Source organism: Hemicordylus capensis, chromosome 4 (assembly GCF_027244095.1).
Source record: "Hemicordylus capensis ecotype Gifberg chromosome 4, rHemCap1.1.pri, whole genome shotgun sequence".
NCBI lineage: Eukaryota > Metazoa > Chordata > Lepidosauria > Squamata > Cordylidae > Hemicordylus > Hemicordylus capensis.
This window is the reverse complement of record NC_069660.1, coordinates 3741944-3765126: the sequence shown is the minus strand read 5'-3', so window position 1 is coordinate 3765126 and position 23183 is coordinate 3741944. Positions and strand designations below refer to the sequence as shown.

At 45.6% G+C, this 23183-nt stretch overlaps 1 protein-coding gene across 1 annotated transcript in view; it reads left to right on the top strand.

Moving 5' to 3' along the window:
• The window catches only part of LOC128324106 (BPI fold-containing family B member 4-like), a 31461-nt gene extending 9678 nt beyond the window's left edge, over positions 1 to 21783 (top strand). The window contains exons 7-16 of the mRNA XM_053248264.1: positions 6840 to 6931; positions 8284 to 8460; positions 9188 to 9241; positions 13850 to 13885; positions 14203 to 14349; positions 14740 to 14807; positions 20156 to 20198; positions 20595 to 20658; positions 21057 to 21133; positions 21634 to 21783. Coding sequence (XP_053104239.1) covers positions 6840 to 6931; positions 8284 to 8460; positions 9188 to 9241; positions 13850 to 13885; positions 14203 to 14349; positions 14740 to 14807; positions 20156 to 20198; positions 20595 to 20658; positions 21057 to 21133; positions 21634 to 21657 — 782 coding nt within the window. The 3' untranslated portion in view covers positions 21658 to 21783. The remainder of the gene's footprint in view (positions 1 to 6839; positions 6932 to 8283; positions 8461 to 9187; positions 9242 to 13849; positions 13886 to 14202; positions 14350 to 14739; positions 14808 to 20155; positions 20199 to 20594; positions 20659 to 21056; positions 21134 to 21633) is intronic.
• The last annotated feature ends 1400 nt before the right edge of the window (positions 21784 to 23183 follow it).

Sequence of the window (23183 nt, the reverse complement as noted above, 5' to 3'; positions counted from 1 at the left end):
TGCCACAGGATGTGGTGACAGCCAACAACCTGGATGGCTTTAAGAGGGGTTTGGATGACTTCATGGAGGAGAGGTCTATCAATGGCTACCAGTCGGAGGGCTGTGGGCCACCTCCAGCCTCAAACGCAGGATGCCTCTAAGTACCAGTTGCAGGGGAGTAATGGCAGGTGAGGGCACGCCCTCAACTCCTGTCTGTGGCTTCCAGCGGCATCTGGTGGGCCACTGTGTGAAACAGGATGCTGGACTAGATTGGCTGCCTTGGGCCTGATCCAGCAGGGCTGTTCTTATGTTCGTTATGTGCCCCACCGCCCATTGAGGTCACTTGAGGAGGTCCGTCTCCAGTTACCGCCAGTTCGTCTGGTGGCCATATGGAGACGGGCCTTCTCGATTGCTGCCCCAAGATTGTGGAATGCACTCCCTGCTGAAATGCGATCCTCCCCATCCCTGACTATTTTTAAAAAACATCTGAAGACCCACCTCTTCACCCAAGCTTTTTCAGCTTTTTAAATGTGTAGCTTTAATTTTATACTGTTTGAGGGCTTTTAGCTGTTTTATTGGTTCTATTGTGTTTTAATAGTTTGATTTTAATTGTTAATTTGTTTTAATTGTTTTTATCATGTTGTGAACCGCCCTGAGCCATTTTGGAAGGGCGGTATATAAATCTAATAAACAAACAAACAAACATTCAAATTCCATTAACTCCTGTTGCTTCAGGGCACAAACATGGTTCTGTGAAAGGATCAGTCATATTTTATATCTGAATGGAAGCTCATTATTACCAGCTTAGCACTAGGAATTCATGTCTTTCAGCAGGGGGAGATAGCCATGCCTTCTTTGAAAAAGACAGTTTTAAGGTATGGAAGTAAGAATAATTATTAAAAATTAATTTGATTTTTTATTAATCTGAGCATGGGATTGGCACAAGGTCACCTGGTTAGCTTAGTGGTTGAGAAGGAGAATTGGACATGGGTCCCCCCCCCCCTGCTCTGAAGAGAGTGGTGTGGCCATGCTCAGATTTATACCTTACAACTCTACAATTCTATTATTTCCCTATGGGTCCCCAGCTGTGGCAGGACTCCAGTGCCCATCACCCTTATCATCCATCCTAGCAGGGCATGATGGGAGCCATGGCTGGGGACCCAAGCTTGAGAACCCCTTCTTCTGGAATTTAAATCCTGCACTCTCTCGCTCTCTCCCCCCTTCCCCATCACACTCTCACACATTATTTATTTATTTTATTTTACATATTTTTATACTGCCAAAAACGTACGTCTTTGGGCAGTTTACAACAAAAACAAAAAGTTAAAACACTAGTTAAAACAAATAAATGACAAATTAAAACATTGGTTAAAATAAATGATAACAAAAAGTTCAAACATTAAAAGAATTTAAAAACTTAATTCAATATTTAAAATGAACTTAAAACTATTAAAACAGTATTTAATTAAAAGCCTGGGTGAACAAACATGTCTCTAAAGATTTTTTTAAAAATTGTCAGAGATGGAGAAACTCTTATTTCAGCAGGGAGCACATTCCAAAGCATCGGGGCAGCAACTGAGAAGGACCGTCCCTGAATAGCCACCAGACGAGGCGGTGGCAGCAGCAGACGGACCTCTCCTGATTATCTCAATCAGCGGTGGGGTTCATGCCTAAGAAGACGTTCTTTTAAATACCCAGGGCCCAAGCCATTTAAGGCTTTATAGGTTATAACCAGCACCTTGTATTTTGCCTGGAAACTTATCGACAGCCAATGTAGCTCTTTCAATATAGGAGTAATATGGTCTCTCCGAGATGACCGAGAGATCAACCTGGCTGCCACATTCTGAACCAGCTGTAGTTTCTGGACTACATACAAAGGCAGCCCCACATAGAGCACATTGCAGTAGTCCAGTCTGGAGGTTACCAGCATATGTACAACTGTCCTGAGGTTGTTCATCTCAAGAAACGGACGCAGCAGGTGTATCAGCCAAAGCTGATAAAAGGCACCTCTGGCCACCGCCGCAACCTGGGAAACCAGGGAGATACCCGGATCCAGAAGCACCGCAGACTGTGCATCTGTTCCTTCTGGGGAAGTGTGACCCCATTCAGAACAGGCAGATCAAGTTCATCTCCTGAGTTTCGACCCTGCACAGTAAGTACCTCCATCTTATCTGGATTCAGTCTCAGTTTGTTATCCCTCATCCAGCCCATCACCGCCTCCAGGCAGGCATTTAGAGAGGTTATGCCTTCTCCCGATGAAGCTGACATGGAGAAATAGATTTGGGTGTCGTAAGCATACTGACTCTGCACCAAATCTCCTGATGATCTCTCCCAGCAGTTTCATGTAGAAATTAAACAACATTGGAGACAATACAGAGCCCTGAGGGACACCATATGAAAGTTCATATTTTGAAGAACAACAGTACCCGAGGGACACCATCTGGAATCTGCCCAAAAGGTAGGAGCGGAACCATTCCAGAGCAGTGCCCCCCACTCTCAACCCCTCAGATGCTCCAGAAGGATACTATGGTCGATAATATCAAAAGCTGCTGAGAGGTCCAAAAGGACCAACAGAGTCACGCTTCCTCTGTCAATTCCCAATTGGAGATCATCCATCAGGCCGACCAAGGCAGTCTCCACCACATAGCCCTCCCGAAAGCCATTCTGAAACAGATCTAGATAATTGGTTTCCTCCAAGACTGTCTGGAGCTGGGAAGCCACAACCCTCTTAGTTACCTTGCCCAACCACTGAAGATTGGAGACAGGCCTGTAGTTACCCAACTCCAAGGGATCCAAGGCAGGCTTCTTTAGACGTGGTCTAATAATTGCCTCCTTAAGACAAGGAGGCATCCTCCCTTCCCTCAGAGAAGCATTTATGATTTCCACCAGGCCTCCTACAACAGCGTCCCTGCTAGATAGAACAAGTCATGCTGGACAAGGGTCAAGAGAACAAATGGTAGGCCACATCACTCCAAGCATCTTGTCCACGTCCTCAGGAGTCACAAATTGGAATTGATCCAACCTAACCAGACAAGAGGTGTTGCTGGACACCTCCACATCAGATACTGAAGTAACTGTGGAGACTGAGTCTAAGTTGGCCCAAATTTCCCCCACAAAGAATTCATTAAACACATCACAGCGGGTAATTGATGGTTCCAGATTCTGATTCAAAGGAGGAGGGGCACGTACTAGCCCTCTCACAACCCTGAACAACTCTGCCAGACGTGAACTTGCGGATGCAATACAGGCAGAAAAGAATCGCTTCTTTGCCGCATGTATCGTCTGAGCATAGATCTCCAAATGAGCTCTCTGTTGCAATCTGTTGGATTTGAGTCAAGTCTTTCTCCACTTGCGCTCTAGTCGTCTACCATGCCGCTTGAGTCCCTGTAGTTCTTCCGTATACCAAGGGGCCAATTTTGCAATGAGTCGGAGAGGACGCTTAGGAGCAATCGTGTTTACTGCCCCGGTGAATTTGCTGTTCCAATTCTCCACAAGGGAATCAACAGGATCACTGGCAGAGCCAACACTAAATCCCTCCAAAGCTTCTATGAATCCTATTGGATCCAATAACCTTCGCAGGCGGGTCATCCTAATAGGCCCTACAGCCCTGCCAAGGTGGGACGTGATTGTGAGTCACTATGAACTCCTGAGCTGCCCCGGACAAATTGGTCCCAAAATGAACATTGAAGTCCCCCAGTACCAGAAGTCTGGGAGACTCCACCACAAGTTCTGTGACCAAGTCCGCAAGCTCAGTAAGGGATTCCGTTGGGCAGCGAGGCGATCGGTACACCAACAGAAGTCCCAATCTATCCCTGGTCCCCAAACCTAAGTACACAATTCAACATGGTCTGATACCCTAACAGGGACCCTGGTAAGGGATATGTTATCCTTATAGACCACAGCCACTCCACCTCCCTGCCCACATCCCCTCACCTGCTCCTCTACAGAATACCCTGGAGGAAGAAGCTGGGACCAGACTGGGCCACCAGCCTCCCCCAACCAAGTCTCAGTGATGCACATCAGGTTGGCCCCTTCATCCATAATCAAATCATGGATGACTTCAGCTGGAAGGGGAGACGGCTATTAAATTTCTTGCTACCCTTCCCCTGAAATGGCCTGCTGACCTACCAACGTTACTTCTTCTATTCCCCACCAACACCGCATGATAGGGCATTGGAGGGCATAGGAGTTATTTATTTATATTATATCTCTGTAAACTTCTTTGGGAACATTTTTTTATTATATAAATATTTGTTGTATTTGTATTCAGCCACAGCCGGGGACCCACAGGGAAACAATAGAATTTTAAGGTCTTAAGTTACCAATCTGTTTGTATAAATCTGAGCATAGCTACAGCACTGACTTCAAATCGTGGGAAAAGAATGCATGTCCAATTCTCCTTCTCAACCACTAAACTAACCAGGCGAATTTATGCCAATCCCATGCTCAGACTGATCAAAAGTCAAATTGATTAATTAAAAAAACCCTATTCTTTCTTCCATACCTTAAACAAACGCTATTTTTCAGAGAAGACATAACTCTACCTTCCCTGCTGAAAGAACATAAGGACCTAACAAGATAAGAACAGCCCTGCTGGGCATTTAGAAGCCTAAGCTCCTTTTAAAGCTATCCAAGCTAGCGGCCATCAGAACATCCCGTGGCAGAGAATTCCATAGATTAATACTCTGTGCTGTGTGAAAAACTACTTACTTTTTAAAATTTCCTGGCCATCAGTTTCATGGGATGACTCCTGGTTCTAGTGCTGTGAGAGAGGGAGAAAACATTCTCTCTGATCACTCTCTCTACTCCATGCACAATTTTATACACCTCTGTCACATCTCCCTGTAGTCGCCTCTTTTCCCAACTATAAATCCCCAGCTGCTGTGGCCTTGCTTCAGAAGGAAAGTGCTCTAGGCCCTGATCATCGTGGTTGCCTTCTTCTGCACCTTTTCCAGTTCTACAATGTCCTCCTTAAGATTAGGTGACAAGAACTGTATGCAGTACTCCAAATGTGGCCGCACCATAGTTTTGTATAATGGCATTATAATATTAGCATTTTTCTTTTCAACCCCCTTCCTAATGATCCCTAGCATGGAATTGGACTTTTTCACAGCTGCCACCCACTGAGTCATCACTTTCAATGAACTGTCCACCACGGCCCCAAGATCCCTCTCTTGGTCAGTCACCAACAGCTCAGACTCCATCAGTGTATATGTGAAGCTGGGGTGTGGTTTTTTTTGCCCTAATATGCATCACTTACACTTGCTTACACTGAACCACATTTGCCATTTTGTTACCCACTCGCCCAGTTTGGAGAGAGCCTTTTGGAGCTCTGTTTTGGATTTTACTGAGCCTAAATAGTTTAGTGTCATCTGCAAATTTTGGGCACTTTGCCAGTTACCCCAATTTCTAAATCATTTATGAATAAGTTAAAGAGCACCTGTCCCAGTACAGATCCCTGGGAGATCTCACTTCTTATTTCCCTTCATTGCGAAAACTGTCCATTTATTCCTAACCTCTGGTTCCTGTCCTGTCCTTCAACCAGTGATCAATCCATACGCGAACCTGTCCTCTTATCCCATGACTGCTAAGTTTACTCAAGAGCCTTTAGTGGGAATTATTGTCAGATTCTTTTTGAAAGTCCAATTATGCCAACCTTTAAGTGAGCCAGGTGAGAAGTGCCTGGACCACAGGGAGGGCACACAATATCCCTCGCCCATGTGCTCTTTGTGTGTTTAAATTCAGCTGGACCGATATGCGTACAGGGCCAGCATGTGCTTACATGAACGTGTCTGCCATAGTTACATCTGGTTTCCTCCCAGGTGCCTGGGATTTGAGGATGCAGGAAAATGCCCATCTGGCTTGTTGGACTTAAGCAGCCTCCATACATATTGACCAGCTCTGTTTCCTTGAAGTGCAAGTCCTGTGGGATTGTCCTCCATCCCCCTGAACAGCACCCTCTATTTTTGTGCCTTTGTGCTAGTGCTTGATGCAGAACATGGAGCAGGCAATTGGTGAATTCCATGGATGTCTCTTTAGTCTGGAGCTTCAGTGTTCAGAATACCCAGCTGGCAGGCTCACTCTGGAAATGGGAGACAACCATCTGCCCAGGACACCTGTGAGCCTGTGCTCCAAACTGGCTGAGTGCGTCACTCCTGTCTATTGGCAGGAGTGATATTTCATGCTCTGGGATACATCAGCTTTGCACCTGTGTGTAACCATGCTCTGTGACCACCACTATGCCACGTCTTGGTTGCCGCACTGGTTGCACACCCATTGAGTGAAACCCTGTGATCAGTTGTACCCCTGGAAGTTGCATTCCCCCAGGAATGATGTTGGCACTGAGCTATTCCACCTCTTATTTTCAAGGTCCAATGAAAATCTGCTTGTCTGTTTCCTGCTAAGTTGTTGGAATAGAAAGGTGCCTCCATCTGGCTAGTCCATATGCATGCAGGGGCTCTGATGCAAATAGGGGACTCCCCCACCTAAAGTGTCTGCCCTATTCATTCCAATGGAGGCAGCAGGTCCCTGTGTCCATTCCTTGCCATGGACAGATCTGCACTTTTTGTGGGATAAATGGAGCAGTCTATCTGAGCAAGAGCTTCATATGTGCATGGGGCTCAGGAAGGGGGAGGGGTGCCCATCTTTGGACTAGAAGACCTCTATGGTCTCCTTCAACTCCAACAGCATATGGTCTTATTTACTAGTACAGACAGTCTCACCAAAGTCAATGAGGACTGTTGCATGGAGAAAGGTCTACACAAAGATAACTCTGTACAAGTTCCAGAACAGGCAGCAAATGGAGACTGAGTTGGGTGCTGCCAGGCCTGATGTTTTGCCCTTCTTTCTTTTCTGGGTAGTGGATCTTCAGATGGGCACATATGGAAGAATCAAGTACCGGCTGTGGAGCTTGCCTGATATATCCAGTTCCCATGTTGGAATATATGTTGATGTAAGTATCAGCAACAAAGGATAGCTACACTAGGCTATGGCCTGAGGGCAGAGCAAGGCAACAACCTTAATGAAGCTAAGCAGATCTCTGTCTGGCCAGAGCCTGGATGATGAGTGGCCTCCGTGGAAACCACAGATGCTGCTGCGAGTTCCATGTTGACAAACATGTCAGTGGAATCAAGCATATCCTAGTCCTCCACTGTAGCTTTAGAGGAAGCCTCCCTTTCCCCCCACTAATGATCCCACCCCAAAAGGCTTGCTTGCTTCAGAATAGGTAGGGCTTATTCTTGATTCAGGGTGATGGTGCAGGAGTGTCAGTTCTGTGGGTCCTTGGCATTAAGTGGCCGAATAACTGACAAGCTGCAGTAATGGTAGGCACTTACAGTTTTCTTTTCTATATTGCTTGGAATCTGAGTTGCCAGGTTTAGTGAAAACGCTCTCTCTCTTTCACAATCTGCTTTATGAAGAGACAATTGATCTTATTGCATAATCTTGTTTTAATGTGACAATAAACCCTTGTTGCTGAAGCGTGCTACTTTTCATTTTGGGTCTGCCTTAGTCATACACTTTTGAAGGCCTAGGATTGCTCAGACCTTTTGGGGAGGGTTTTGCCACTTTATCACTACCCGCCGGGGACCTTATATGGAGAGTGGGTTTTCCTACATCAAAATAAAGTGGATGGTGGCTACCTACTGTGACTCCCTTACAGATAAGGATTCACCCCCAGTGAACTCCTCCCCCCCACGGCTTTGGTAGGAGTCATGACAGAAGTGCAGGCCAGGTGTTTTGGCTTGCACTGGGTCCTGTGAATTAAGCTCCTTGTTACCTGTGTGCTCCTGACTGGACAGGGGGACTGTTGGCAATTCCAGCAAGGAAACGTCATGATCCTCTGAACCTGGGGCATCAGTGGCAAAGGAGGGCCAACCCAGTTCTACTGGACAGTATGAAGACACACTTGCCTACTGTTGTCCCTGGTCAAGTCAAACTGGCACTGGAGGTGCCCAGGTGTTTTTCTCTGTCTGCACCAGGCCATTGGTCTTTGGCCCACCAGCCTGTAGCATGTCCATCTCCAAGACACACATGTGTTTGTCTTCACCTTGACAGGAAACGCATGGAGTCCCATCAACAACATACTTGGGGCAGGGTCTTTTCTTCTCCCTCTCCCTCTGGATCAATCCCTGGTTGAGGGCAGGGAAAACCCAAGAGGAGTTGAGAATACATCCAGCAACCAAGCAGAATTACTCTCTGATAATTACCAACTCCAGTGTGGGACCTTGTTTGCCTGGGTCTCTTCTGTATGTCACCCTCAGCCACATCAAGGAATGTTGTTTGCTGCTTCTTGTTTCTTTCCAGACTGAGGTCCTGGTACCAGGAAGAGGAATCCTCTCCATCCCCAATGAGGCTCTCCCCATTAATGTGCCGTCCATCGACAACTTTAAGATCTGCCAGAGGCTCCATCTGGCTTTCTTGGACATTGTACTCTCTGCCTTGTTCAGAGAGCCCCTGGAGTTGATGCGGTCCCCTGATGAGGTGAGCAGTCTCTGGTGCTGCCTCAGGCCAGGGGCTGGAGATACCTTTTGGGATTTGCTGCAGCGAGACAGATTATAGAAGACTCAAAATGCACCAAGCAAGCAGGTGGAGAGATGGCGTGTGAGAGATAGTGAACAGGACTAGAAAAGGTCATCCAGAATACGGATGTGCAGAATGGTTCATGGGTTGGAATGTTCCAGCTGCAAACTGGGTGGTTTTGAGTTCAGTACAGAATGCCCTTCCAGTGAAAGGCCTGTTCTGAGCTCAGAAAAACTGTTGGAACACTTGAAACATTCCGAGTGCCATTTGGACTCCAAAATGGTGCTCTTCTGGCCTCTGCATATGCGCGGCAGCAATTGGCTGCCACACATGCACAGAGGCTAAAAGAGCACCATTTTGGAGTCCAAAATGGCGCTCGGAGTGTTCCAACTCTGAAGGGGGTTGTTCTGTTGTAACAACCGGCTCAAGCTCTGAATGGAACACAAATGCAGTTCCCTTTATTCAGAAGAGAGGGAGACATTTCAGAATCAGATAAATTCTGACAGCATCAAGGCTGGCTCTATGAAAAATGGCACCCTGGATGAGGAGTGCTTTCAGTGTCCCCCCCCCCCCCGTTAATTAGTGTTGTAAAGTTCTCCCCATCAGCTGCTGGGGATGATGAGAATTGTATTCCAAAAATATCCAGGGACCCATGTTTAAGAACCTCTGCCCTTGTTTCTTTAAACAGGTGCCTGACGACATTGAGCTGAGGAATGCCTTTGAGTCTCTGAGTCTGCGTCAGGTAAGAAGCTTTTGAAGCAACCAGGGAAGCTCAATGCAGTGCCAACCTACAAACAGGGACAGCCTAAAAACAGACACAAACTGATTTCAGTTGCTGCAGACTAATAGATCAGTTTCGTTGGTTCCATGAAACCCTTGAAATAGGGTTTTTGCCATTCTTTTCGGTATGGTTAAATAGGAGGGAGTGGTGCAATGAGGGCTCTACCACCAAGAAGGTCTTGCTCCTCATCCCAACCAACAGAGCCTCAGACAGAGGAGGGACTCCAAGCAAGTGCCAACCTTACTGTTGGGGAAAGCTTATCTGGGAGAAGGTGCTCCCAAAGTGTCCTGGACACAGACTGTGCTTAAAGATTAAATCCAGGACTTTGGGCTGCACTCGGATACAAATTGGGAGCCAGTGTACTTTTGGTGAGTGTAAGTGTTACATGTGGACATCAAGAGTGGCTCCAAAGAGAGATGTGTGTGTGTGTGTGTGTGTGTGTGGGTGTAAGAGTAACTCCAGAGCAGGGGCAAGGGTGGGCAAGCCCCCCTCCCAATATTTGGCTCCTCAGCTGTCCCTCCATTTCCATTTCAGAAATCGAATATGTGGTACACAAGTCATCCAACCAGAAATGTAATCTGTCCTTTCTGTGCCCCCCTCAATTTCCCTTCCCTTCCCACAACCTCCCACTCCTTACTTCTAGCAGTATGGACTCTCTCTCTCTCTCCCTCCCTCTCTCTCTCTCTCTCTCTCTCTCTCTCTCTCTCTCTCTCTCTCTCTCTCTCACACACACACACACACACACACACACACACACACACACACACACACCATATTGTCTCCTCTTCTGCTCAGCACTCCTGTGACCACTTCTTCATAAAAAAAAGTTGCACAGTAGCCTGGACTGAACGGTGCAGAGTCTACCCGCACCTCCTCTCCAGTTTTCTACTATGGCTTGAACAAGGGCATGCATGGTCATGTGCACGCTCTCTCTCCCCCCCACCCCACTCCTGTACTGCTGCGTTGGAGATCCTGACAGAAGTGCCCCCCCAGCTTTCCCATTGGTCGAGGAAAGGTGTTAGGTACCCGGGGAGAGAGAAGGGAAGTGCTTGCGAGCTTGAGCTGATCCGATTAAACTAAATAAAATGAAATCTAGCTGCCTCCTCCCAGAACTCTGGACCCCCCCCACACAGAAAAATAATGGCAGGGATACCCATTTAGTCTTGTGTCTGGTACAAAACTGGACAGATGGAAACTCTAGAGATAAGTCCTGTGAGAAAAGAGGAGGAGGGAAAGCCACCGGGTATCTTGTGTTCAGTGCTTGGCAGATAAAACTTCTGCAGTTCTCCACCTGGATCTGTGTAATCTCTGAAGAATAATCTGTTTGGCTGAGTTGCTAGAGTAGGTCACAAAGCTATGTAGTGGCCTTCTACTGAATCAAACAGTTGGTCCAGCTAGTCTTTCCCTATCCTACTTGTAGATGCTGCCAGGAACTGAACCTTGTATCTGCAGCACACAAAGCAGGGACTCTAACATGCCCCCATTTGCTAGTCTTCTCTCCTGGGCCAATTGGGGGCCTCCACCAAGGCAGGAATCCAGGAGACAACCTCAGGGAGGAGGGGTTAGAACCTCAGATATCTCTGAGCATTCAATCAAGAGAACTAGGTACAACAGCATGAGATGGATGTTGCTCCAGCAGATGCTTGGAGCAGAAAGCTGGTTTTATAACTGCTGTCCAGCTAGAGTGGATTGGCCCCTTCCCTTCCCTGGTGAGGACTTTGATGTTTAAAAGGGCTTTGCTTGATTTTCTACGTGCTGGCTCTGGTGGTGCTGGGAGACCTCTACTTGTGCTGTCAGGTCCTTGAGGGACTCCTTCTCCACATCAGAGGATGAAGACAGGGTCATGTCTTTGGGTTATGGTGGGAGTATTGGCTGGTTTTCCAGGAGTTGGGAGTTCCCGCAGCAAGAGGTCACCCTAGGGTCTTCCCACCACATCTCATCGGCTGAACTGTCTGCCTCATCATCTGTGTGTGTGTGTATGTGTGAGAGAGAGAGAGCGGGGCGGGGGGAGGGAGTGTGTGTATGTGTGTTCTGTGTGTGGCCATGTCAGCTCATAAGCGGTTGGCAGTTCCAAACCAACAACAGCCTTCAGTGTTAGCCCCATAATCACAGGGTCCGGAAGTTATCAAGGCAAGTATCAGTGCTGCTGGCCAGATCACCATCGGAACTCTTGGATTCAAGCCAAGTGTCTAAATGCTGAGCCATGCCAGACTGGGGAAACATTTTGGCAGGTATCTTTGCACAAGCCTCCTCCTCTGAACCTTTTAGAATGGTTACCACCTTTTTTGCTTGGCAGATTCATTCAGAGCATTGTATAGTATAGAAAGGGCGAATTTGAAGAGGGGTATTAAGAAGGCAAAAGCTGAGTACAAAGGGAAAATTGAGAATTATATGAGCAGCCATGACACTAGACAAATGTGGCAGGGGGTTCAGCAACTTATTGGCTATAAATCTAACGATCCATCAACTGTAGAGAGTAGTGCCTCCCTGGTGGGGGAGCTGAATACCATTTTTGCCCGGTTTGAGGCGACACCGGCAGTGGTTCCAGGAGTGCTGTCGGAGTCACTGTTCTTACTCCCCGAGGAAAATGTTGTTAGAGTGGAAAATGCTGTTAAAGTGGAAGAGGGGGAAGTGAGGCGGGTACTAAAGGAAATAAATGTGAGGAAGGCTATGGGCCCTGATGGAGTGGCTGGTAGGGTGCTGAGAGATTGCTCGGAACAACTGGCAGAAGTTTTTATGAAGATTTTCAATTGATCTCTGGCCCGAGCCACTGTTCCATCTTGTCTGAAATCCTCTACTATCGTACCTCTGCCAAAAAAATCTAATATAGATAGCCTGAATGACTTTCGACCTGTGGCGCTTACACCCATCATAATGAAATGCTTTGAGAAGTTGGTGCGGAATCGTATTATGGCTTGTTTGCCAGATGGATTTGATTCTTATCAATTTGCATATAAGAAGAAGAGATCCACAGAGGATGCTGTGGCTATGGCCTTACGCACTGTCCTGACCCATTTGGAGAAACAAGGGAATTATGCAAGACTGCTTTTTGTAGACTTTAGCTCTGCATTTAATACTATTCTCCCATATAGATTGGTGCCAAAATTATTGGACCTGGGGCTTCCACCGTGCTTATGCAGGTGGATACTGAATTTTCTATCAAATCATTCTCAACGGGTCAGGATGGGCTCTCATGTCTCAATGGATCTCAGTATAAATACAGGGACGCCGCAGGGGTACATGTTGAGTCCACTTTTGTACACGCTTTACACATACGATTGTGTTCCCAATTACCTCAGCAATAGGATTATTAAGTTTGCAGATGACACAACTGTGGTTGGTGTGATTACTGCTGGAGAAGGGGAGTCGGCCTATAGGAAGGAGGTGGAGAGGCTGACAGAGTGGTGTAGGGAGAATAACTTATTCCTCAATTTAAAGAAAACAAAGGAGATCATTGTGGATTTCAGGAAATGCAAATTGGATTTCCAGCCACTCATTATTGAAGGGATTTGTGTGGAATGGGTTTCGGTGTTTAGATTTCTGGGAATAGAGCTGAGAGATGACCTGACATGGGGAGCAAACACCAAAGATCTGGTGAAGAGAGCACAGCAGAGATTATACTTCTTGAGAGTTCTCCGGAGGACTAATCTCTCAAGTAATCTATTGTTGGTGTTTTATCGCTGTGCTATAGAGAGTGTGTTGACTTATGGGATCTGTGTGTGGTTTGGGAGTTGTACAGCCAGAGAAAGAACACTGTTGTCCAAGGTTGTTAAGACTGCGGAGAAAATAATTGGGTGTACTCTTCCTACCTTAGATCAAATCTATGCCACTAGGTGTTATAATAAAGCTGTAGAGATAGCGCAGGATCCCACGCACCCTGGAAATGATCTCTTTCAGCTTCTGCCTTCGAGAAGGAGGTATAGGGTCTTAAAGACCAGGACCAGCCGCTTGAGAAGTCGCTTCTATCCAAAAGCGGTCTCAGCTTTGAATGCAGCAAAACACAGCTTCTGAGGGGTTTTTTTGTATTTAGTTTTTAGAGTTTTTTAGTGGGTTTTTAGTGGGTTGATGGGAGGGGGGCGTATGGGTATATGTTTAGATTATTCTTGTTAGGACCTGTAGTAGTGGTTGTAGATTCTTTTCAATCCCGTTGTTCTGCATAGGACAATGACAATAAAGATCTATCTATCTATCTATCTATCTATCTATCTATCTATCTATCTATCTATCTATCTATCTATCTATCTATCTAGATTCCTATACCCCTAAGAGCTGCCAGACAGGCTCAACAGGTAAGTTCTCCTCATCACTGTGTCTTAATGTGGGGAGAAGCAGTATCTGTTTAATTACTGCTTCTCATACAGAACCAGGAGTCCTGCCAGGAGGACAAAGTGGTGCCATTAGTGCCTGGCATTGAACATGCATTGAACATGCTTTGAACACACAGTGCTTGGATAGTGCCCTTGGTTGCCACAGACGGCCAAAGCAGGAGATAGGCTTGAAAATGCTAGTGGAGGCGCACCTTTGATGATCCGCAAGACCCAACCCTGAGAACTGCTTTTTTATTCTTAGGACTCTGAAGACACATCCAGAATCACACCCCCCTCGGTAAGCAACATCCATTTGGGGAGCTCATCCCTTCCTCAACCATTGGGGGTGCTCATCTGCCTTTAGTACCTGCAGTGAAAAATGATTTATGTAAGAATGCAATAAGAGCCCTACTGGATCAGGCCCAAGGCCTCTCTAGTTCTGTTTCCCACACTGACCTATCAGATGCCTCTGGGAAGCCACAAGCAGGAGATGAAGGCATACCCTCTCTCCTGCTGTTACTCCCTTGCAACTGGGAGTCAGAAGCATCCTGCTTCTGAACCTGGAGGTAGCAGACCAAGAGCATTTTCTGTGTTTGCCACCTGTCTTTTCTCTAGGATACCTTGTACCTTCAAATTTCTCTCACTGAAGATCCAGTGGTGGTAGCTGGATCTGACAAAGCTGTTCTGAGGCTCACTGGACAAATTAAGCTGGTCACCAGGAATATGTACACGTCTGCTTCTGTGGTAATCACCATCAGGAATGTAAGTTTCAGATGAAATATTGGCTTCTGGTTGGTACCACCATGATGGTCATCTGCATGGACATTCCTGGGTATTTCTCTCTGAGCTAGGAGTAACTAACTTCTTTTCCTTGGTCATAGTTTTAGTCACTTTATCTGTATGTGACCTTTCCACAGATATTGTGCTCGAGGCTGTTCATGACAAGTAAAATGATGAAAAGAGTATCAATATAAAACAAAACCATTCAAATCAAAGCAGTAAGCATCAATAACAAATCTATCATGTCCTCTTCATCCAGTAATCAGTATAACAGAATACATTCCGTTAAGCACGTCAAAAGGTGGCTTAATTAATTATTTTATCCGTCTCTCCCTAGTGACCATTTTGGCTTTCTCAAATGTGTATTTTCAGGTCCTTGATTTGGACACCAGGTTCTCTGTAGTTAGCAACAGGCTGATGGTTGCTGTGTCCCTCTCCAGGTAAGGGATGCTTTGCCTTCTGTTCTTATCAGAGTTGTGTCTGAAAGCTGGTTTTTACCCATATGTTTTATGCTCATGGACAGACAAAAGGAATCACATGAGCATATTGATGAGGAAATGTTATGTCTAGGCTGCATGCATCTTTGTACTAGATTCTAGATTTCTTTTGACGCCTGCTCACACTTCATCACCTCCAGAAAAAGTTAGGTTGAGGACTCATCTTTATGTATTGAGTGTCCCAGTGAGATGAAAGGGGAGATCCCCTGCTAACTGAACAAAGTGGTACCTTTAAAAGTGGTGGTTCTCTTCTATTTCACAGGGGGAGAGCAAATTGTTGGAGATTCAGCTCCTGATGGCATCGACTCAGCACCAGCAACCCCATGGACCACTAGGGGTAGAGTTAGGGGTGTGCACAAAAATGGTTAGCCTGTTTTGGTTCGAGGTGGAACTGGACTCAAACTGGACTGGGTCAGTTTGGTTTTGCCCCCCTCTAACTCCCCTTGGTTTGATTCAGCTTAGGGTCGGGGGTTCATGAATATTTCTTAAATTTTTTTTTGTACTGACCACCTCAGGGGGAATTCTCCAAGGCTGTGGATGGTGGTGGTGGTGGGTTCATGACTCAGGCCATGCAGGGACCAATTACGCATGTGTGGCAGCCTAAAAAATGGCTACCGTGGTGGGAGAAAGGCCTGGAAAGGGCCAAAGATTGCCTGAACTAGGTGTTTTTTTTTAGCAAAATGAAGACCAGCAGGAGGAGGGGGAATATCCATGAACCTCCCCCTGTGGCCTCGGAGAAGCCCACCGGAAGGGATAAGTACAAAAACAAATCTAATTCTTAAAAAAAAAAAAATCACACACACACCCCATGGACAGTGGGTGGGGCTTCGGTTCTATGTCGAACAGAACTGGTTCAACTTCGAATAGGTTCAGATTTGAACCTGTTTGCACATCCCTAAGAGATAGTGAGCAAGGGAATCTCCTCTCACTCACTCTCTCTACTCTACTTCCCCTTTGTTAGAATGATTGTCTCAGGTTTCATTCTCCCATCTGGAGAGATAGAGACTTCCTTCTCCCTCCCCTCTTCCTGTATGTAGCTAGCAGCAAGGCATGTAGGCTTTATCTATCTCCCTGATGGATTTTCTAAATAAGCTACTTTATTTGGCACTTTAACTCCATGTCTCCAGACAATATTAATTAGTAGTGCTCTCCTTACCTGTGCACTTCTGCTGCAGCTGAGGTAGGTAAAGATATCTCCCCTCCAAGCTCTCTAACAGGAGAATGGGCCCAGTGAACCCAGCGAATGCACCTGCAAGCAAAGCCTGGGGAAAGCAGACAAAAAGGCACAGTAAGTAAGTGGAAACCTGCTTGATTGGAAAAGAGTTGCAGAAAGAAAAAGGCAGGGAGCTTTTTTGCCATGGAGACTGCAGCACAGGGGCAGCCAGTGATCTCAAGACTGGATGGATTTAACTATGAAACATGGTCATTCAGGATGGAGTCCTTTCTCATGGCTCAGGGACTAGAAAATGTCTTGCAAAAGAACACACCTGAAACAGCTGGAGAACAAGCAGCGAGGGATGCTAAAAATAGAAAAGTCTACAGACTCATCTGTTTGCATGTGAGTGACTCAAAAATTGAGCCAGGTTTCACGATCAGTGAGACCCGCTTTGTGAAGCTAAGTGAGGAGAGCAGGCTGAGCCCGCTCTCCCCGCAGACGAGCAGGGCGGGAGTCCTGCGTGGCTGGATCAGCCACCCACATGACTGCTGGCTCTGTGACCGGAGCTGGCAGCCCCCAGAAGCTCCAGTATGCCCTGCACACGCACTGGAGAGACCCCTGAGCTGGGATGCTGCTTTTCAGTCTCCTGCCAGGGGTCTACTCATGAGTAGTCTTTTCAGCCTCCTGCTGGGGGTCTACTTGGTTTAAGCACCACGCTACAGAAGTGGGTGACCCACTTGCGAACCACTTGATTTTCTCTCATCATGTGAATAGCCTCCAAGTGTATTTGAGAGACTAGGTTAGCTAAGGAAACTTGGGAGACTTTAAAACACCTGTATTCTAGAAAGACTACTAATGTTGATCTGATTGTCAGACTGTGGAATATGACAGAGAAAGAATTTAACTGAGCTTGTTTATTAAATCCGAGACATTGCAAGGAGATGTGTACAAGAAAATGTAAGACTCCAGATGAAGCAATTGTTGGATTTATTTCGAATAGTCTGCCTGAGATTTTAAGTGATCTGTTTTGGGATCAAAAGAGGTGCTTGATTTGGAATTTGTGATTTCTAGAGTTCAGGATTTTGATATGAGATCAGATATAATCCCCAGTGGAGTCTCTGACCAAAAGAGTCAGGTTACAGTGTTTCAAACCAAACAAAGGAGTAATGTCTGTTGACTGGGTAGGAAGCCAGGCCATTTGCACACGAATTGTCCTCAGAACAAAGGCCCTGGGCACAGCAGAACTTCCAAAAGAAATTCCAAGAGGGATGACTCATCACCTAGAATCTCTAAAAACCAGAAAAAAACGGGACTAACAAGGACTCAAAGAAAAGAGCAGAAACGAGGTATGGAATAAACTCAGAAATTTTTGAAATCCTTGAACCTTTTGAAAGTGATGCTGAAAGTAATGGCAAAATGACTATGGGTATTTAGTTGTTGATAATGGCACAACTGCAAATCTGATTAAAGACAAGGAACTGTTTAGTGAGTTGGACGTGAAGAATTATAAAACCTCAATGAGCCTGGCAGATGGCAGAAAGATCACTGCAGAAGGAAAGCAAAAATCAGATGCAAGCTGCCAAAAGGAAGGAGCATAACTTTGAGAATTGAGGGAACTCTTTATGTCCCTGCACTTGAAAGCAGTTTAATTTCATTCAAATATGCCACATGCAGAAGCTATGAAGTAAAATTTAAGAATTATAATTGCTATAGCAGAAAAACAATAATTGTTAATGAGAGGTTCTTTAAGATAAAGTGGTGTGTTTGAGATTGATTGCATTAACGAGAAAGCTAATGCTGCAAAAGGATGTTTGCATAAACAATGTGAAAATTTGTGGCAGAGATTTGGACAGAGAGAAGGTAAAGTAATTTCTAAACTTGAGAAGGGGGATTTAGCAAGAGGCTTGAGAGTTCAGCCCTGCAAAAGTAATGATTCAAGATGTGTGTGCTTCTTGAAAAGCAAAGGAATCGGTAAAAGCTTTCACCAGAAAACAGTCACAGTACCACCACCACCCCGAGTTGATTCATGATGATGTCTGTGGACCAATGCAAGTTGAATCATCAGGAGGAAACATTTTTTTAAAACTCTCATTGATGATTAAATCAGATACACTTTGACTTATATGCTAAAAGAGAAAAGCCATGTTCTGGAGACATTTAAGGAGTATGTTGCAATAGTGAGCAACAACTTTGGCAGAAAACCTCAAAGACTAAGAACAGATAATGGAGGTGAGTTTACATAAAAAGAAATGGCCAATTACCTAAAGGAATAATTAACTGAACATGACTTTCATATTATGAAACTCTCATTATGAGTTTCATATTATACCCCACAACAGAATGGTGTAGCCAAAAGAAAGAATTGTTTCCTATTGGAGATGACAAGGTACATGTTGCAGGATTGGCAAGCAAATTTTGGGGAGAAGCAGTCAGGATTGCCAATTTCCAACAGAACAGACTGCCAGCCAAAGCAACAGATGCAACACCTTTTGAATTATGCCATGGGAACAAACCCAGCTTAGGACATATTGGAGTTTTCGGCTCAAAATCATATACGTATATTCCTAAAGAGAAAAGCAATAAACTGAACAGCAGATGAGAAGAAGGAATACACACTAGAAGGAAAAGGGCACAGAATCCTTGATGTGGTCACTGGAACAGTGAGAATATGCAATGGAATATACTTTGATGAAAGACAAAGGCCAATCAAAAGTGAAGTGCCAGGACCTCCTTTGTTAGACTGATAGTCTCAGGTTTCATTCTCTCACCCGAAGAGACTTCCCCTTTCTCCCTCCCCTCTTCCTGTATGTACTAGGTCCTATCTATCTCCCTGATGGATTTCCTAAATAAACTACTTTATTTAGAGCTCCATGTCTCCAGCCAATGTGAATTAGCAGTGCTCTCCTTACTCATGCACTTCCGCTGCATGGAAGTGGTCGATAAAGAAATCTCCCCTCCAAGTTCTCTAACACATGTGGTCTTATCCAACTCCAGCACAGCATCCCTCCAGCAGCTGTTGCTGGTATCTAGCTTGTGTTTGTTTTAAGATTGTGAGCTCTATTTGAGACAGGGAACATCTTATTTATTTGTTTTTCTATGTAAACCACCTTGATAATATTTGATGAAAAGCCATTTTCAAACATTTTTATTGTAGTAGTACAGATGAGAAGGGTAAAGCAGATATACTGATGTCTTGTACTGATCCCTCTCCCCCTTCTAACCTCCCAACATTCACATTTTGGACAAAGCCTTTGGCACCCCATAGTTCTCCTCTGAGTTCACTTCTCCTACTGGAAATCCCCCCCCCCCGAAATTACCTTCCTAAGTTTGAAGATCCCTGACCCCATTATGAATTAGACCAGAGCGCCTTTAAAAATAAATAAATAAATAAATAAATAAATAAATAAATAAATAAATAAATTCCAGTTTGTAATGCGCTCAGCCTCACTAGTGGACCATCCTACCCACCTCATGCTCTTCCTGTTCCTACCCAAGTTTAGCTGTGCTTACAAGCAACAAAAAGGATCTGTGGTGAGGCCTTAATGAGATCCTAGATACTGCTGCTAGCCATCCATGGGAAATATATTTGGGTAGCCATGGGAAATATAGTTTGCGGCAACAGTATGTGAGACTTGAGATGCTGCCAAACAGAAGTCCTGATGCCATCTCTTCTGCTGTCAGGTACCTTTTTGAAAGGGAAGCAGGACAGGACTGTGGTGGGTGTGGGGAGGCTTCTAGGCTCTGTTGCACTCCTGATGACCTCATTGAGACTGTGATAGGCTGCAACTTTATCTATATATCTATATATATGTAAATATATTTCTGGTTGAGCCCATTCCATGTCAGGTTAGGAATGGGCTCCCAAAAAACTTTGTTGACTTTGCCCAACATGGGAAGCCATTATTAATGTATGAGTGAGAAAGTCTCAAGTTTGGGTCCTCAGATGTTGTTTGACTACAACTCCCACCATCCTCAGCCACAAAGGCCGTTGTGTCTGAGGATGATGGAAGTTGCCCAACATCATCTGGGGACCCGAGCTTGAGAAACTCTGGTGTAAGTATATGACTTAACAATGTTATGCACTGAAAAGAGGTTTCTTTTGATGCTTTGACTGACCGTGCTGTCTTCTTCCTAGCTATGATCTGTACTTGGAATCTTCAGAGTCCAACAACGCAGACGTAAGTTGCTTTCCCTGGCAGCCTCATTTTCCCCTTAGGGACTTATTTTATTTAGGATATTTCAGGGGCGTAGCTAGGGAAGAAGGGGCCTGTGTTTGCCACTCTTTCCGGCGGTCCCTTGGAGTGAGGGATATAATGAAGAAAATAGGGAAGGGTGGAGCTGGGGGGCCCTCAGCAGCTCGGGCCTGTGTTCTTTGAACCCATCCATTCAATTGTAGTTACACTCCTGGCATATTTGTATACTGCCAAAGACTTGCATCTCTGGGTGGTTTACAATAAAACACAGATTAAACCAAAGTTAAAACATTAAAACAATTTCAAACAACGATAAATTCTACTGTAAAATCACTTTTGGGGCTCTGCTTCCTGATGTCCACCTCTCTCCTCCTCTTTCAGGTCCCCACTCTCACTTGGACCTTCAGCAGCTTCCTGAGGGCAACCTTTGTGTATCTTCTCAATGGTAAGGCAGCAGCAGAATGTTCTGCCATATCTAGAAGACGGATCTGTTCTGGTTCAAAGAGGTTGTCCATGCGATGCTTTCCCACACTGCTAGTCTGGTGCTGTACTGCAGATCTAGGAATGCAGGAAGTGTCCCTGTCACCCTGTTCAAAAATAATGTGAGGACCCTTATGTCATTCTTTCAGTCATTCCTTCATGGGGAATCTCCCTCCTGCATTCTCCCTTCTTCCTGGGCAAGAATTCACATGAAATGCTTAAGGTAGCCCGTTGACCCCTTTCTCTCCTTGCTTAGTTAGGGTGCACTGCTGGTTATCAGGGCTTGGGCATCTGGGTCAGCAGTTAGCTGGAGTACACCAGTCCTTCCAAGCTGTATGAAACAACCTGATTTGCTTATTCTAGGGCGCCTCAGTACTGGAATACCACTTCCGAGAATCTTGGGCATTGCATTGACTGATGCAAACATCCAGATTTCTCCGGTAAGATCTAAGCTGAATAAATACCACCCCACTTTTGTGCCATTATGATAACCACATAATAATAAGCCTTAGTGCATATCTAGTGCTTTTGAGAGTTCAGCGTTCTTTACCGGCATTCTCCAGGAAAGGAGAGAAGGAATAAGCACAGATCTGTCACTGGCTGAGGAAGATGGCCAGCAGCTCTGTCCTTAAGCTTTTTCTGCCTGTTTCTGGAGGAGGACTCTTCCAGGATGCCCCTAGCCACCTCAGCCTGGCTTAGAAATAGCTGCCTTTCATGTGGTGATTCTAAAGTGTGCTGAGGAGCTAAGACAGGTCTCTGGGGGGCAGCCTGGACACCCTAACACGCAAGAATACAAACTGAGCTGCATATGGGACACACTATGTGTGAGCGGGGGCTCTGCCAGGCCTTTGCGTTGTGCACTCCCCCTCCTTCCTGGGGCAGGATGTGTTTGGGCAAAATGTGGAAGGAAGCCAATGGGCCCCTTTCTCTCTCTGCTTAGGATGCCGTTGTGCTGTGTGTCTGAGCAAGAGGAGCCGTCAGATCCGGAGGTCTCTGATGCCAGAGGAAAAAGTAGCCCAGCAAGGAGGACGTCCCTACCTTCCTCTTCTGCTTTGTTTTGCTTGTGGTCTTTCAATAAATTCTTCCTTGTGGTCTTTCAATAAATATCTTCATGGGGAATCTTCTTCTTGCATTCTCCCTTCCTCCTGGGCAAGCAGGCATCCACATGAAATGCTTCAGGATGTCAATGGAGCCCTTGCTCTCCTTGCTGAGGGAGCACTACTGGTGGAACTGCACTCTGGGATGGCCCAATCTGCTCACTTTCTATGCCTTTTTTCATTTGGGGGGTTGTTTGTTTTGCTTTTTATATTGTTAGCATACTCTGATTTTTTAAAAAAATATTTATATCCCGCTCTTCCTCCAAGGAACCCAGAACGGTGTACTACGTCCTTGAGTTTCTCCTCACAACAACCCTGTGAAGTAGGCTAGGCTGAGAGAGAAGTGACTGGCCCAGAATCACCCAGTTAGTGACATGGCTGAATGAGGATTTGAACTCGGGTCTCCCCGGTCCTAGTCCAGCACTCTAACCACTACACCACGCTGAAATGAGAGTAGAGAGGATACTTATATATGAAGCATGTCTGCCTGTCTGTGTATACACACACACACACACACCCATAATATAAAGCTGCTTGAGTCTGGTTGACTGACTGACTGACTCTCATGAAGCTCCCACTCCAAACCACAAAAAATCAGCAACTTGTCGTTATCACAGGTCGGTTCCAGACCTTACTCAAACTACCAGAAAAACCTAAAATCCTGGGGAAATTGATGAATTTCCTGGAAAATGTGGGAAAAACTATCCAACTGGAAAGGGGCATGATACCTTTTGCAGTTTTTGTGGGTACCTTTTGAGACAGAAAGTCCAGACTTTCACTTAATTATGAAGCTATATTTCCCCACGGCATTTCATGATCATGAAGATCACTTAAGCAATCAAAAAAGACAAAAAAGCACAAGTACTGGAGATACGAATACAGGGTTCTAAATGCATAAACTCCCCTAGACATCAACTAACAATGAGTGAAGGCAGTGTGCGGTCATTTTGTTGTACAGGAGGAATGCTTGCCAACTGCACACATAAATAAATATATAAAATGAAATTACGCTGGTCAGTTGGCTGCAGCAATTTAAAATTGTTCAGAGCAAGCTTGAGAACTCAACCATAAAGTCAAAGATGAAAGAACTCAGTGACTGACTGTCTCCTGAAATGTACCCTTCGAGCATTTGTGTTCTGGTGTTTGGTCTCGGTGCCAAGCATTACAGACATATTCAAGGAATATCAAAGGCACAAAGTGGGGTTGCGGGAAATAGCTGGCTAGTTCAGAGAAGAGCCAAGATGGAGGCTCCTAACTGGTCTCCTAATTGAGACAAACGGTGGTGACCTTTAAACCCCTCTGAGGCCTCCATGTCTCAGGGAGTGCCTCCTCCCACATGGGCCTCCTTGCTGCCCTATGGGGTTTGCACTGTGGGGTTTGCAATGCTCAGGGT